Raw genomic sequence first — 16,797 nt, 5'->3', positions numbered from 1 at the left:
CCTTTAGTTGTGATAAAACTTTTACTTTAGAGCAGGTCATTTGATATATAAAAGGGAAAAAAATAAAACTATTCCTGATCTTAAAATATAGGACCTGTTAGAGACTCCTTTACTCTTAGTATTTATAAGTTCTAGGTCAACAAATAAGAAGAAAGTATACACTGGGATTTTTTTTTTTTTTTTTTTTTTTTTTTTTGCTGATAAACATTAGGTTTGTATTTCTTGGGGATAGAATCCTTGCTGCCTGATTTGGTTGGGAGCTTTATCTGTGTTTGAAACAAATTCACTAGCATATTGAAACTGAACTTCAGATTTTCAAATATTAGTTAACAGATTGAAAAGTCCTATATATTGTTATCCAAGTAAAACCTTTTGTTTTTATTCTTCCACTTTTTTGTCTTCTGTTCTTTTCTAACTGGTTCCTTTTTCTTTTCTTCTTCCCTTTCCTCCCAGTCTCTTTCCTTTGTTCTTTCCCTTTCCTTTCTCTATCCTTCCCTTTCCCTTTCTCTCACTTTCCCCCTTTCCCTTCCATTCTTTCAAGATATAAGTCTGACAAGCCAAGGAAAAGAGGATCCAGGGTTCAAGAGGTGTCATCATTGTCAGTGGCCAGTCCCTGGGGTGAGGAAGCAGCTCATAGAGTCAAAGACTATTTACAAGTAAATGAGTGAGCAAGCAAATAGTTTATAATGACAATGGACTCCAGTTTTTCACTGCTGGAGAAGAAATTTACAAATATGTCAATACTGAAGACAGATTGACATCTGTGATGTTGGGTTGAACTTGGGGATATTGTTATAAACTTTTTATTTTTTTAATTCAAATCTTGGTTTTTATCACTTATTATATGTGTGGCAATTTATTTTATTTATTTATTATATTTTATTGATTATGCTGTTAGAGTTGTCCCAATTTTCCCACCTTGTCCCCCTCCACCCATCCCCCCCACTCCCTCCAACAATCTGCCCTCCTCATGCATATAAGTTTTCTGGCAACTTCATTTCCTATACTTGCTCTTAACATCCGTCTGCCTATTCTGTGCCTACCATTTTGTACTTCTTAATCCCTTCACTTTTTACCTCATTCCCACAAAACCCCCTCCCAGCTGGCAATGGTCCAAATGTTTGCCATACCTATGATTCTGTTTCTGTTCTGCTTGTTTGCTTAGTTTTTTGTTTGTTTGTTTGTTTTGTTTTTTTAGATTCAGTTGTAGATAGTTATGTATTTATTGCCATTTTAATATTCATAGTGTTGATCTTCTTTTTCTTAAATAAGTCCTTTTAACATTTCATATATTTCAAACATTTCATAGTTTGGTGATGATGAACTCCTTTAGTTTTACCTTGTTTGGGAAGTACTTTATCTGCCCTTGGATTCTAAATGACAGCTTTGCTGGGTACAGCAATCTTGTTTGTAGGTCCTTGCATTTCATCACTTTGAATACTTCTTGCCAATCCCCTCTAGCCTGCAAAGTCTCTTTTGAGAAATCAGCAGACAGTCTTATGGGAACTCCTTTGTAGGTAATGATCTGCTTTTCTTTTGCTACTTTTAAGATTCTCTCTTTTTCTTTAACCTTTGGCATTTTAATTATTATGTGTCTTGGTGTGGTCCTCTGCATCCGCCATGTTTGGGACTCTGTTCTTCCTGGACTTGCACATTTATTTCCTTCACCAAATTAAGGAAGTTTTCTTTCATTATTTTTTCAAATAAATGTCCAATTTCTTGCTCTTTTCCTTCTCTTTCTGGCACCCCTATGATGAGAATGTTGGTATGCTTGAAGTTTCCCAGAGGATACTTACACTACCCTTGGTTTTTTAGATTATTTTCTTACTGTACTGATTGGATATCTTTTGCTTTCATATATTCCAAATCATTGATTTGATTCTCAGCTTTATCCACTCCATCGTTGATTCCCTGTAAATTGTTCTTTTTTTCAATTAATGAATCCTTCATTTCTGACTTTATCTTTTTTATGATGCTGAGGTCCTCACTAAGTTCCTTGAGCATCCTTATAACCAGTGTTTTGAATTCTGCATTTGATAGAATGCTTACCTCCATTTCATTTAGCTCTTTTTCTGGAGTTTTGATCTGTTCTCTGTTCTTTCATTTGGGCCATGTTTCTTTGTCTTCTCGTTTTGGCAGCCTTCCTGTGTTTGTTTCTATATATGAGGAAGAGCTTCTTTCACTATGTGTCTTGGTAACATGGCCTAATGTAGTAGGTGTCCTATGGGATCCAGTGGCACAGGCTGCCCTATCAACCAAGATGGGTACTCAAGGTGCCCACATGTGGGCTCTGTACACCCTCCTGTTGTAGTTGAATCTTGATTGCTGTGGGTAGGTCAAAGGGAGGGATTTACACAGGCCAGTCAACTGATAGGACTGGCTATGACCCCTGACCACCAACTACCTCCATCCGTGGCTTGTGGAAGTGGTTGGGTGGTGGTGTTTTGATGTGGTCTGTAACTGTCCACCGGTGCACAGGCTCAGGGGTTTCCTGGGTGATCCAGGCCAGGGTCAACCTCCACCTGTGTTCTGTCTGGAGCCACTTAGTATAAGCTATAAAATGATATACAGTTGTCTGTTGTTGGTACTAGGCCTGGGGCCACTTAGAGAGAGGTATGTGGGCTAGGCTCAGCAGTTGCCTGTTTGAGTGTATTTAGGAAGGTCTAAAGCCTGCACCAAACCAAGCCATTCATATAAAAAAGCCACTGTTCAGAGCTTGGTTTGGCCCATAATTTGGATGGGGCAGAGCCTTAGGTAATCGCCAGGACAGAGCAAAGTGTGTAGGCCAGACTGATGGAGTCTCATATGTGGTACCACTGCACTGTGGCTCTGGGTGGGAAGGCTCAGAAAAGGAACAATGGTTGCTGCCTGGAGTTCTATCCAGGGGGGAGCTGTCCCCCAGCTCTTTCCCTGATGCCAGACACTTCAGATCCTCCCCATATGCCATTGGTGCCTTTTAAGCTGTTGCCCTGGTGCTGGAGCCCAGAGGGGGTGAGTCTGAGTAAGTCCATGTGTGGGGGCCTTTAAGAGAAGATGCCTGAGAATCCTGCAATTTCTTCTGCCCACCCAACCCTCACTGTTTTTTCACAGGCAGAAGTTATGGGGACTTATCTTCCTGACATTGGAACCCTGGACTGGGCGGTCTGGTGTAGGGCTGGGATCCATTGCTCCAGAGATATACCTATTGATTTTTATCTACCACATGTGGCTGTGGGACCAGCCCATTCCACATCGTGTCATCACGCCTCTGAGTTTTTGCCCCTCTGCCCTTCTTACCCCTCTAGATGAATGTGGTTTCTTTAATTCCTTACTTGGACCTCCATTGAGCTCAATTTTCTGATGTTCTTGAGAGATAGTTGTCCTATAATTTAGTTATAATTTTGCTGTGGTTGTGTGAGGAGGTGAGCAGTGTTTACCTACATGTCTGTCTTGATTGGCTGATTTTTAATAGAGGGAAAGAAATATTGCTATATACAAATGTCAGTATGTGTGTGTGCTTATATGAACATGTATCTTCTAGCTTTGTCTTTTTGACAGAGCCAGGAAGCAGTGCCATTTATAAGTAATGATTTCACCAAACACTCAGATATTAAATACTCAAAGATACAAGCACTCTTGCATAATGACTGGTTACAGTGGTTGAGCAGGGAAAGTTAAAAATGAGCTGGCACTCTCCTATTTTACAAGGCTGTACTCAAATATAATGAGTATTTTCTTTGTAAAAAAGAAAAGAAAAAACACAGGAGCAAGCTTGCAAAGTCTTGCTGAGTAAACCTAGGAAATGTGAGCATCAAATTAAATATTGATAATAATAGATTATTACCTACTAAATAAAGTAGAAATCTGCAAGAACCTACTGACATAAAGAAATAAATAGACAAATGGGGAGAAAGAAAGCTCTTCCTTACAGGAGGATGCCAACTAATATATGTAAAAGGAAGGGTGAATTAGAAAGTATTTTGATATAATCATCATAATAATCAAATTAAACACGATTTATCAATGGATGCTAACTAGACAGTGAAATTATGTTGAGAATAGAATATTTTCATTTTCAAAGTATCTCCCCATAAATATTTACTAATTACGAAGGTGAAAATAATGGCTTTGCAGTTAAAGCCATCATCTTAACCAAATGATCGCCAGTAATGGGACAAATCAATATCATTTTTGTAATATACAAAATAGAAGTGCAGGATCTGAAACTAATTATAAACAGTTATCAAAGAAACTAAAACTGAGGGCCATTCTATAACTAACTGAACACATTCTTAAAATGAATTAAAGTCACAGAAGTAAAGGTAAGATTTGGGAATAGTTCCCGGGATGAAGAAGACTAAAGAGATATGACCCCCAAAAAATAATATGTATTTTTGGATTAGATTCTAGATCAGAAGGAAACAATAAATAATATCTAATGAGGGAAATATTTAGACAATTGTTAAAATTTGAATGGGATCTGTGGACTAAATGGCAGTGTTTAGGTGCTATTGTTTTCAATGTTAATTTCCTGATTTAGAGAGTCATTTTCACTTAGGAAATTCACTATAAAATTTTTAGAGGTAATAGGATGTGCTGTTGGCAACTTATATTCAACTGATTAACTAAGAAATATTAGTTAATCATACATATACATACAGGGTAGAGAGAGACAGGCAGACAGAGGATAAAAAAGAACCAGGAAGGGAAGGAGAAAGAGAAAAGGGAAAGACAAGAAGAAGCAAGAGTGGTAAGATAACCACAAATAGGGACCCTGAGTGCTAGATGAAAGGAGTTATTTATATTATTTTTGCAAATTCTATGTAAGTTTGTTTTTTTAAAAAAACCCTAACTAAATTAATCTATATTGTATGGCCTCTGAAATCATCCATATATTAGCATAAACCTGTATTAAATGTAAACATAATTAACTTAAATACTGTGGTAGTGATATGTAGGCATTATATGGCAGGACATTAAAATTCGATCCTTAAAATATAAAATTTTTTGTTCCTAATTTTCAATTTCTTTCTTAAGTGTGTGTGTATGTGTGTTAGTATTCTTATATGATCACAATCCCGGGATTCAAAGAAATTGTGATTGAGTTTTTGTTCTGAATGATTGCCTACAAGTTATTTATTTTTTTAATATCTTAGTTCCTAAATTTTAGAGTATAAGTAATAAAATCTACATTTTTCACAAAATTGTCTTATTACACTGATAACTTTAAACTTATAAAATATAGTCTGTCTTGATTATGCACAACAGTCATCAGTTCATTACTAATGACTAAGACTAGGAAAGTAGAATATTGAAAATTATGAGTCCCAAATATTTGATAATCCCTATAGCGGTCATAAAGCCAGAATTCAAAGAGGCCTTTAAAATTTCAGAGCCAAACTCATTAGCATTCTATATGTTCATTAATTTTTCCCCTATTAAATTGCCAATTAATGAAAGTGATACATAGGAAGACACCATGTCCAAGGTTCAGTAGCAGATATCTGATTAGGTGTTTTCTTGTTTTTCCTATCCAATTTACAAAAATCTATTATAAAAAATGTTTACCTTATTACATAAGTTAAATTTAGATAAATAAAAATTGTCATGGTATAGTGATAGGTACTTTTACTTTGTACAATGAATCTATTAAAATATATTTTATTGTAACTTTATTCTGATGAGTTCTAAGGTTTTTTAAAGCACTTTCTAGGATACAAATATAAAATTTAATTCATGTTAAAAATCTGTATGTTAAATCCAAAGTGATTATATTCTGGCGGTGGCCAGGTAGCTCTGTTGGTTAGAGCATCATCTTGATATGCCAAGATTTTGGGTTAGATCCCCAGTCAGGGTACCTATGTATAAGAATCAACCAATGAATGGATAAAGAGATGGGAAAACGAAATCAATATTTCTCTCTGTCTCCCCCTACTTCATTCATCTTTCCTAAAATCAATAAATAAAAAAAAATTTAAAAATGATTCTTTTATTTTTTTACATTAAAAATTTTAAAGCAATATTCTATAAGGTAGTAGTTTGGGAAATTCATTGGGAGAGGCAGTGGTAGCTAAAAATTAGTGTCAAACAAATCCCTTTATAGGCCTCTTGTAAATCTACCTGTTATGTGGAGAAGACCTTAGGGAAAATAGCCAGAAATACAGAAAAAAATGCTAGTCTTTGGGATTAAATACAAGCACATAGGGAAGGTGTTTCAAGTACTATTTATTGTCTGCTTCTGCTCAGCGTGTGTGTCATGCTTTCCTCAGAACAACCATTTGAGAAGGATTTATTTTGCTCATTTTGTGGAAGAAACCAATTAGAATGGAAAACTTTAAGTCATATTTCTAAGTGCTCTAAGATTTGCATTTTGTTTCAGAATATATTGAACAAAAAGAAAAAAGACAAGAGGTAGCAGAATCTCAGAGAAGAGCATAAATATATGTAGAGAGGATCTTAGAAGTCTGAAGGGCTCTGATTAATAAAAACTATTTTTCAGTACCTACAGCAAAGGACACAGAAAACATCACAAACATTGAGGTAACGTTTAATGTGAGCAGAGTTTACAAGTGCAATCTAGAAAATTAAATTTAGAAAATGCTGTTAAACTAGACACTTACCTAATGTTTTCTATAGATCTGTGGTAAGCAAGAAAAACAGTGATTAAAACTAAGGGCCATGCAATTGATTCCCTGAAATGCTTTTGTACAAATTTGCCAACGATTGTTTTTCAGCTGGTCCATTGAGACTAGTTTGCTTTACACCTTCTTGTTTTGAAAAAGGAGAAAGTTCTTATTCATGAGAAAAGTGAGCTAAGGAGACATTACATGCCCCCTGAAAGTTAATAGAAATTTTTTATTGAATTTTGTAAAATGAATCATTTTTAATTACATAGTTCCTTTATAGATGTACAGAGCTAATGAAAAATTGTGCTTTATTTCTAATAACTAGTTAGAAAGTGTATATGAAATTATTTTTAAATTTACATATCAGACCTTTCTTGCATATTAGCTGAATTGTCTTCTTCCTTCTTCGGTGTTGTGAGACCCAGTTTCAAAGTGTGTGGGCAGTGTCCCACACAACGCCAGGTAATATTTAGAGATCAACATGTTCGAGAATTTCACAGAATTTTCACACTACCTACCTGGAGCTAGAATGAAATTCCACAAGTAAAAGACTTAGCCCCAGAAGACTGCCCTCTGCTTCAAATACTAGCTGTAAGCCCAGGTTTTTAGCTGTATTTCCAACCAACTGGCTGTAAATCAGAGCTTCCTACAACCCTTTCCATGGATTCAATTAATTGCTAAAGCAGCTCATGGAACTCAGGAAAACCTATTTACTCACTAGATTACCAATTTATTACAAAGAATATTAAAGGATACAAATCAACAGCCAGGTGGAGAGAGATGTAGGATAAGGCCCTGAACCAAGGAGCTTTCGTTGTGCAGCGTGGGGCCCTGCAAGGCGGCACATGGAGGCATTCTAGTTCCCCAGTGTGGCCGCTCCTGGAACCCCCTTCTTTTGGGTTTTACGGAGACATGTTTTTTGGTACATAGGGATGATTTAATAATTCATTGACCACTAGTGACTGACTCAACCTTTAGACTCTTTCCCCTTCCTAGGAATCAGGGGTGGGACCGAAAGTTTCAACCCTCTGTTAATGGTTGGTTCCTCTAGCAATCAGCTCCCGTTCTTAGATGCTGTGCAAAAGTCACTTTTATTAACATAAACCTAGTTGTGGTGAAAAGAGCTTGTTATGAATAATAAGACATCTATTGCACTTTTATAGCCCCAAGGCAGAAGACAAGAGATCAAATATTTATAACAAAAGATACTCCTATCAATCCTACTACTCAGGAAATTCCAAGTGTTTATGAGCTGTGAGCAAGAGAACTGTGGGTAAAGACCAAATGTATTTAAGAAATATACTTCGATCATTTGAAAGACCAAATATATATATTTCTTATAATCACAATATCACACTCCTTCCAGCAGTTCCCAACCTTTTTGGCACCAGGGGCCGGTTTCCTGGAAGAAAGCGTTTCCACAGATGGTTTCAGGATGATTCAAACATATTCATTTAAGCTCATCTCCTGCTGTGAGGCCTGCTTCCTAACAGGCCTGAACCAGTCCTGGTTCAAGGCCCAGAGGCGGGGGACCCCTGCCTTATACCACCCCATCTGATGTTTAAAAATACAGTATAAATGATGAGAAGAAGATAATAGAGAAGGAAATTAAAAGAATAATTCACAGTAGAGTGTTTGTTATAACTTTAAAAACAATATTTCAAATATCAAATATATTTGACTTGAAATACAAGGTCCAATAGAAGTAATGCCTGCTTGAATGTGGTTGGTAGGGTAATAACATGGGTGTAATTTATAGTTTTAATTTGAACATTTCACCTAAAATGCCATATGGTGTCTTTGAGTGTAATATTTGTTATGTTACAGATTTACATGCTTATGATTTTGTAATAAAAATATTTTATAATAAACAAGGGCTTATTTGTACAAGACGCTGTATATTAACTTAGTAATATTATTTAATAATGTTCTTTTGGAGCTTCAGTAATAAAATTACTTTCTAAACTTTCATTTTGTTTTTGAGATTTTGGATGATAATATTTAGAAGCTATCATTTATGAATTACCCTATAATTTGGTATTGTTAATGGCAGATGGCACCAGATGTAACTGGCAAAATTAAACCTTGGCCTTGAGTGTGTCTTAGAGAGAATTCAGAGCCAAGAACTCTAATTATAAGAGAAAATTTATTTAGAATGTCACAGAGGTACAAGAAGTGAGCGAGTTGGGTCGTGTGGACTTAGTAAAACAAATTACAGAGGCAAAAGAAGGTCCCTTGAAACTTAGGGGAAGAAAGCAAGGGTTTGCTCCTTGAGGAAAGAAAGAAGGAAGGAAAGGCATGAGAGACAGAGAGAGAGAGAGACAGAGAGAGAGAGAGAGAGAGAGAGAGAGAGAAAGCGTGCACATGCACTGGGTCCTTTGTCTTAAGGGGTTGTATGAATTCTCTCAAGACAGGAATTTTGGGGGAAGTGTCAGGGGAGAAACTCAGTAGAATACTCATCAGCTTTCCAGGTGTGTCCTTTTCAGGCTTTTGGTCTCTAGGGATTGGTCAGCACTAGGGTAGGAGGTCATTGGTCATTGCATCTCATCCTGGTAATAGCCGCTGCGTTGCTCCATTTGGCTTTGCTGCTCTCCAGGGCCTGAAGCTGAAACACAACTGTCATCTAAATGTTCTCTCTAGTTTGGCCAGAACTTTCACTGTGGTCAACAAACCCAAGGCTTTGTTCTTAAGATTACTTTATGCAGATCAGAACCTTACTGTCTTTAAGGCTTGATTCTTAAGGGAGTGGTTGTATAGGAATGGTTTGAATGGGAGTCATAGGAGGCTATTCTCCAGTCCCCTTTTCTTCCCCTTAGGGCGTCTACCACGTGACTAGGGACATGCCAAGGAAGGAAAGGTCAGGGGAGAGGGTTCAAACCATATGACAGCAATATGAAAGGTCAGGGGTTCTAAACTGCACGGCCATGCTAGGGGAGGAAATGTTGTCCTGGGGGTGAGGTCCCACCCTACAATACTTGTTTTCCCCTTGCTAGGCACCTGGGGCTTTCCATGTTGATGATCTTCTGTACCTGGCCTATTTTTTCTACTCTGCTCATGTCTGCCTAACTGCCTACTATATCAGTGTTAAACTCAATTTATATTCTTCTTGTATGAATCAATATGAAAAATAAAATCTTAACCTTTTGGAATTGAAATAAGTATTAATCTATCATATTTGATTAAGGAGGGAATTTTGAACATTATATGCAATCTTCACCTTCTTCTAAGTTAAATTTAATTACTCAATTGGGGTGACATTATTTATGGCAATAAAAGTTAGGGACTGTAGACCACAATTTTACATTGATTGCCTTTAATGACTGTACTCCATTCCCACATGATGTTTTAATGTAATTAAGTTCTATTTTAATTTTTCACAAAAATACAAATTAAAATTAGAAAATGTGTCATAAATAATTGATTATATTCATGGCAAAATCTGACACCTACAAAAGAGAAAATACTACATCTAAAATACTAGAAATGTTAATTGAAGGGATACTTTAAGGTTGCTTTGTTTTTTTCCTGCAATGGTTTTTATTTTTTAATTTTTTAATTTTTATTTTTTGTTCAAATACATTTGTCTCCACCTTTCCGCCACCACTTTCACTTGCCCCCCCTTTAAGGTGTAATAGCTACAGTAAATCCTAGGTGGGACACATCTATATACAACTACTTCATTCTTTAAAGCAAAGTTTTCTAATATTCCCCATACATTTTCTTTATTACAGATGAATTAACTTGAGAACGCAAACAAAAGTATATCCAATTAAATTCAGGGTTGTTTTAATTGCATGCTTTACTCCTGGAGTAACATGAGTAATGTCATAGAATATAGAGATGAAAAGGCTCCTATACTGCCCTTCATAATTTAAGTAAACTTATGACTGTACAATGCACTTAGTGCAAAAATCTTTACCATAGCAACTCAGAGTTTAATTCTTACATCTGTGATGGGGCCCTATCTTTTGAGGCAGTTTAACTCATTTATTTACCTTTAATTGCTCTAAAATCATCTCTTCAACTGAGACTAATTTATGCATTGAGGAAAGGTTTATTGAGTTCTTGAAATACCCTAGACACAGTTCTGGGAGCTAGAATTCTATCAATGAGCCCCACAGTCTGGGCTCCTGCCCTTGAAGAGCTTGATTCTGGGGGGTAATGTTATTTAAAAATCATTTTCTTTTAACTTACATTTCTCTAAAGCCTCTTAAGTGTCAGACATTATCAAAAATTCACTTACAATACTACTTGGTCATAAAAAGAAAATTTTACCCCTTTTGACAGTAGGGATAGACCTGAAAAACATTATGCTAAATGAAATAAGCCAGTCAAAGGAAATCAAATACCTTATGGTTTCACTCATATGTATAATCTAATGAACAAAGGGAACTAATAAGCAAAATAGACTATAGATGGAGAGCAGGATGACAGCTATTGCGGGGCCCTAAGGGAGTGGAGTGATTGAGCAAAAAGGAAAAAGGATTCATGGACACGGACAACAGTGTGGAGATTGCTGGGGGCAGGATGTATAAGGGGGCTAAATGACAATGGAAAAAATACAATAAAGATTAAATTAAAAGTACACTTACAAAGAAAATAAACACACACACACACACACACACACACACAAGACAAATGCCAGATAATGACAAGGGCTTTATAGAGAATTGAAATTGGGTGATGCAAACATACGGATGTCTGATTTTTCTGTATTGTTCTATGTCAGGCACAACTCTGTGTTCATTTCATCTTTTTATTTGTGTTGGGTACTATGTGAACATAATTCCCAATTTACAGATGAGGAAATAGGGACACAGAAAGATATATAACTTGCCTAAAATCACATAACTATTAAGTAACAAAGCTAGAAGTTAACCCCAAGAAGTTTTGTTCTAGAGCTCATGTTTATTATTTAAGCAACATGTGCTTCTGTTGGGCTTTATAACATTAAGGAAGGAAGGGAGGGAGGGAGGGAGGGAGTCCTGAATCCTAAAGGCTTAAAATAATACTGTATAATTTTGACAGTTGATTATGGTAAGTTTGAGATACCTACTGGATATCCATGTGAAAATGTCAAGAAGTTTGAAAATATGAGCCTATAGTTTTGTTGAGATGTCAGAGATGAGGATACAATTTGAGAGTCATGAATGTGTAAAGAAGGTCAGCTTTCCTGTGACTTTCATCTAATGATCCTAGCCTTTCTTATGGACTGATATAGAATAAATTACACCTCTCTTACACTTGCTGAGTCTTCATATGCTTGAAAGTAGTTAATTATACCTCCCTTTTTTCCATTAGTCTCTTGCTGAAACTATCAAAATAATTGCTAAGATAGTGGAACAGGAGATTTAAGGGGAAAGAGAAACTATCAACATAGAGAGCTTTGAATGAGTGAAAATTTTCTAATAAAGGAAATTCATCAACTAGATCATATTTTATTAGAATTATAGAAATGTGCTTAAAATAGCATCCTTACAAATATTTTAATATTAATAGTATTAAATTATAAATATTTTAAATATATAAATGAAACTATTTCTTTTTAAGATTCTTATCTTTTAGAGGTAATGCTGCAATATTTATGTATGAATTGAGGAAATATCTGGGACTGCCTCAAAATTATATAGGGAGTAAATATTGGGGATATAATTAAGTAATTTATTCATAAATGGGTAAATGTTGAATCTGGGTGATGGCCAAATAAGGGTTTATCATATTATTCTACTATTGTATATACTTGGAATTTTCCATTATAAAAATTAAAAACAGATTACAACATAAATAAAACATTTAAAATTTAATAAATAGTATTATCCTTAGATGTTATCCAGTCCGATCATCCACTAAGTGCTTATTTTTGCTGCACAGCATCTCTGTTATATCATGATTTATTCTATCCTTTACTTTCTTATTTATTGCCTTTTTGAAAGCATTTTTATAGACATCAAAATAATACATTTTAATTCAAGAAAAGCTTTAAAATCTTCTGAAATATTGAGCAATAATGAGGGTCCAGCTGAGAAGGCTAACCATAAATAAAAGCTAAAAAAAACAGGAACTTGTTCATCTTTCTGAAGACAAATCCATAAATCTACCTACATTTACACACATTTTCTGTCCTTGCTCCTGCTAAATGCAAAACATATTCCTCCTCTTGTCAAAACAATTTTTTTTTCACTTAAGCCCCCCCTTTTTTTTAACTGCCACCTTCTTGGGATGTCTTTTGTTTATCACTCCATTCTTCTTCATCTTAACCTTTTTCTTTCTATTAATTTCTCTTTAACATGTCACATCTCTAATATTTTTTAAAGCCCCTCTTCATCTCTGTACTTCCTTCCACATATTAATGTTCAATTTACTTTTTAATCACTTTGATCTGCCTCCAGTTTTAATCTTTTATTATACTGGAATTTGTCAAGAAAGTGTTCTATGACATAGTATTGGTCCTGCCATTCCTCCTTTCTATTCCGGGCAACGCTAAATCTGTATGCCAGCTACTTGCAAATATTTATTTCCAAATTCCATCTGGTCTGAAGCACCCATTTGGCAGTCCTTGTTTATTCAGAACTAACTTGATTGACACTGAACTCTTGATCATTGCCCTCCAGTATTGTCCTTTTATAGTCTCTCCAAACTCTCTAAATTATATCATCATCTTTATATACCCCCCATCACCAAGTCCTGGTCACATGTGAAAATTAGTCTTCTAAATATATCTAATATCTGATTACTCTTTGTCATTTTCACTACCACCCCCTTAATTCAAACCACCATTATCCTTAACTTTGGCTGCTGTGACAGCCTTTTACTGACTACCATGTTTAGAACAGGCAAATATCTTTAAAAACACATCATGGCCAAACAGTATTTTGTTTTTGCGTACCACATCTTCATTCAACCATCTATTGATTGGAACTTATGTTGCCTCCATATCTTGGTTATTGTAAATAAGGCTGTGATTAACATAGGGGAGCATGTACCTTTTCAAAGTAATGTTTTGGATTTCTTCAGGTAATACCCAGAAGTGGAATTGCTGGGTCATAAGGTAGTTCTATTTAAAATTTTTCTTTTTAATCATCACCCAAGGATATTTTTAAATTGATTTTAGAGAGAGGGGGAAAACAAATAGAGAGAGAGAGAGATGTGAACATTGATGTAATGTCTATTAACTACCTCTTGTAACCAGTACCACAAACCCAAAACCAAGGTATGTGTCCTGACCAGAATTGAACCTGCAGTCTTTTTGTGTACAGAGCGATGCTCCATCCAACTGAGCCACCTGGCTCAGGCTATTTTAAATTTTTTAAGAACTCTCTATACAGTTTTCCATAGTGGTTGCACCAATTTACAATCTCACCAACAGTGCACTAGGGTTCCCTTTTCTTCACATCCTTGCCAACACTTGCTTTTTGTAGATGTATTGATAATAGCCTTTCTGACAGGAGTGAGGTGACATATCATCATGGTTTTCATTTTCATTTCTCTGATAATTAGTGACATTAAGCATTTTTTCATTTGTTTATTGCCCATTTGTATGTTTTGTTTGTACAAATGTCTATTCAGGTCCTTTGTGCATTTTTTATTTGGATTGTTTTATTTTTTTGGTATTAAGTTAAATGAGTTCTTTATAAATTTTACATACTAACTCCTTCTTAGATCATTGGTGAATATCTTCCCCCAGTCTATGGCATATCAGTTGGCCATAAAAAAGAATGAAATCTTACCATTTGCAACAGCAGTGATGAATCCAGAGGGTATTATGCTAAGTGAAATAAATCAGACAGGAAAGACAAATACCATAAGATTTTACTTATATGTGGAATCTAAAGAACAACAACAACAACAAAATAGAAACAGACTTATAGGTACAGGGAGCAAACTGAGGATTGCCAGGTGGAAGGAGGGGTGGGAGACTGGGTGAAAAAAATGAAGGAATTAGGAAGTACAAATTGTTAGTAACAAAATAGTCATGGGAATATAAAGTAGAACATTGGGAAATATAGTCAATAATATTGTAATAATTATGTATGGTGGCAAATGGGTACTAGAATTATTGGGGGAGCACTTCATAAATTATATAAATATCTAATCACTGTGCTTGTACCTCTGACACTAATATAAAATAATATTGAATGCCACCTGTAACTGAAAAATAATAAAAAAGAATTTCCACAGAAGAAAAACAAAAAACAAAAAACACATAAATTAAATGTGTCACTTACCTCTTTAAACAACTCACTGGCTTCCTGCTTATTTATATAAATAAACTCAAATTAACAAAAGATTGATTATTAGCACCCCCCTTTTTTTGCTCTAATTCCCTTTGCCAGAGGCCTGTGTTTGTATGTAATTGTCATGCACTTACATAACCAAATGAGCTTCTAATTATCAAATGTTGATTTTTTGAAAACTTATTCAGGATTTTCATTGTGTAAATTTACCCTTAGAAGAAAATAAAATAAACTTATACTTTGAAAATAACTTTTTGTTTAAAAACTCTATATCTCTTTACCATAGAGAATGTTAAGTCTTCAAGAAGATATATGAGCCAATCTTAAAATGTTTAGTGTCACAATAATGGTTCTCTCTTTAACTTTACCTAAAATAATAATATCTGAGTATAGTTTTTGTCACTAAACTTTTAGAATAATTTTGCACATTTTATTTAACATTTAAAAAATACTTTTACTGAACTTATAGATTTATGCAAGGGTAAAAAATATACCACATATCTAATTTCCTAATCTAAAAAGCATTATATAAGTACAATTTTCTCCAACTCATTACATAGATAAAAAAATTACATAGATACATTTTGTCAATTCTAACAAATATCTATACAGTGCTTGTTATGCTAGGTACTCTTCCATAGGTGTTACATATATTAATTCAACTCTTCGAAGTTGGCATGATCCGTATTTTATAGTTTAGGAAACTGGGACATGTGGTTTAAGTAACTTGCCAAAAGTAAGTGGTATGGAAAATTGAAAGGTAATCAGATTCTAAACTCTTTGCTCTTATCTTTTGTGTAAACTACCTTTCATAGTAGGATGATGACAATGATAATAACTGCTATTATTTTCATCTTATTTTATATACTTCTGATAATTTCTTTATTTTTTAATATTTCATTTCATATTGTTGAGGTTTCCTTTATTTCCCTAATGTTATTTTTTAATATATATTTTATTGTAGTTCAAGTACGGTTGTCTCCATTTTCCAGCCACCCTTTTCCCCTGCCCCACCCTCCCCCACCTCCCACCCTCCATCCTGCCCCACTTTGGCTTTGTCCATGGGTCCTTTATACATGTTCCTTGACGACCCTTCCCCTTCTTCTCCCCGTTATCGCCACCCCCACCCCAGTTACTTTAATTTGTTCTTCATTTCAGTGTCTCTGGCTCTACTCTGTTTGCTTGTTTGTTTTGTTAATTAGCTTCCCTTATAAGTGAGATCATATGATATTTTTCTTTTACCGCCTGGCTTATTTCACTTAGCATAATGCTCTCCAATTCCACACTGTCGTAAAGTGTATGAGCTTATTCCCCTAATTTTAATACAATATATTAGCTCCCATCTATTTTCACTCAGCTGCTTTTATCTGTTCACTAAATATTTTTAATACTTATCTTTCTCATCCTTATACTATTTCCTTTTACCTCCTGTGAGCTTAGTACTAGAAAATTTCTTATAAATTCCTTCATTCTTATCCTTCCATCGGGATGCACTTTCTCTCACAGATCCTCTATAGAGGATGATAGTGGTAGATCCTTTATTGGGAAATCAGGAATCATCTTTGATCTAGAACAGGGATCAGTGACCTACAAGCCAGTGGGCCAAATGCAGCTTCCTGTCTGCTTTTGTACAGTCTGCAAATATTTTTTTCTATTTTAAATTATTAAAAAAACTGAAGAAGAAAAATATTTTAAAGCACAGAAAATTATATGAAATTTAAATTTCAAATTCATAAATAAAAGACCACAGACCCATCCATTTGTTTATGAATTGTCTTTGACTACTTTCCCATTACAATGACAGAGTTGAGTAGTAGTGGCAAACGCTATGGCCCACAAAGGCTAAATACTTCCTCTCTGAATCTTTACAAATAAAGTTTGTCAATTCCTAATCTAGAACTTTTCTCTTCTTATGTGTTCACTCCTTCCTTACACAAAGAGTTCACTCTCTGCTCAAG

The 16,797-nt window shown here is 35.0% G+C and overlaps 1 protein-coding gene across 1 annotated transcript in view; it reads left to right on the top strand.

Annotated features, from left to right (window-relative positions):
* Positions 1-660, top strand: part of CCSER1 (coiled-coil serine rich protein 1) — an 898,936-nt gene extending 898,276 nt beyond the window's left edge. Inside the window, exon 11 of the mRNA XM_054591576.1 lies at positions 454-660. Coding sequence (XP_054447551.1) covers positions 454-660 — 207 coding nt within the window. The remainder of the gene's footprint in view (positions 1-453) is intronic.
* The last annotated feature ends 16,137 nt before the right edge of the window (positions 661-16,797 follow it).

The sequence above is a fragment of the Pteronotus mesoamericanus genome, unplaced genomic scaffold (assembly GCF_021234165.1).
Source record: "Pteronotus mesoamericanus isolate MK-2021 breed Mesoamerican mustached bat unplaced genomic scaffold, CSHL_Meso_final scaffold_232, whole genome shotgun sequence".
Taxonomy (NCBI): Eukaryota; Metazoa; Chordata; class Mammalia; order Chiroptera; family Mormoopidae; genus Pteronotus; species Pteronotus mesoamericanus.
Note: the sequence above shows the minus strand (reverse complement) of the source record. Positions and strands in the feature narration are given on the sequence as shown.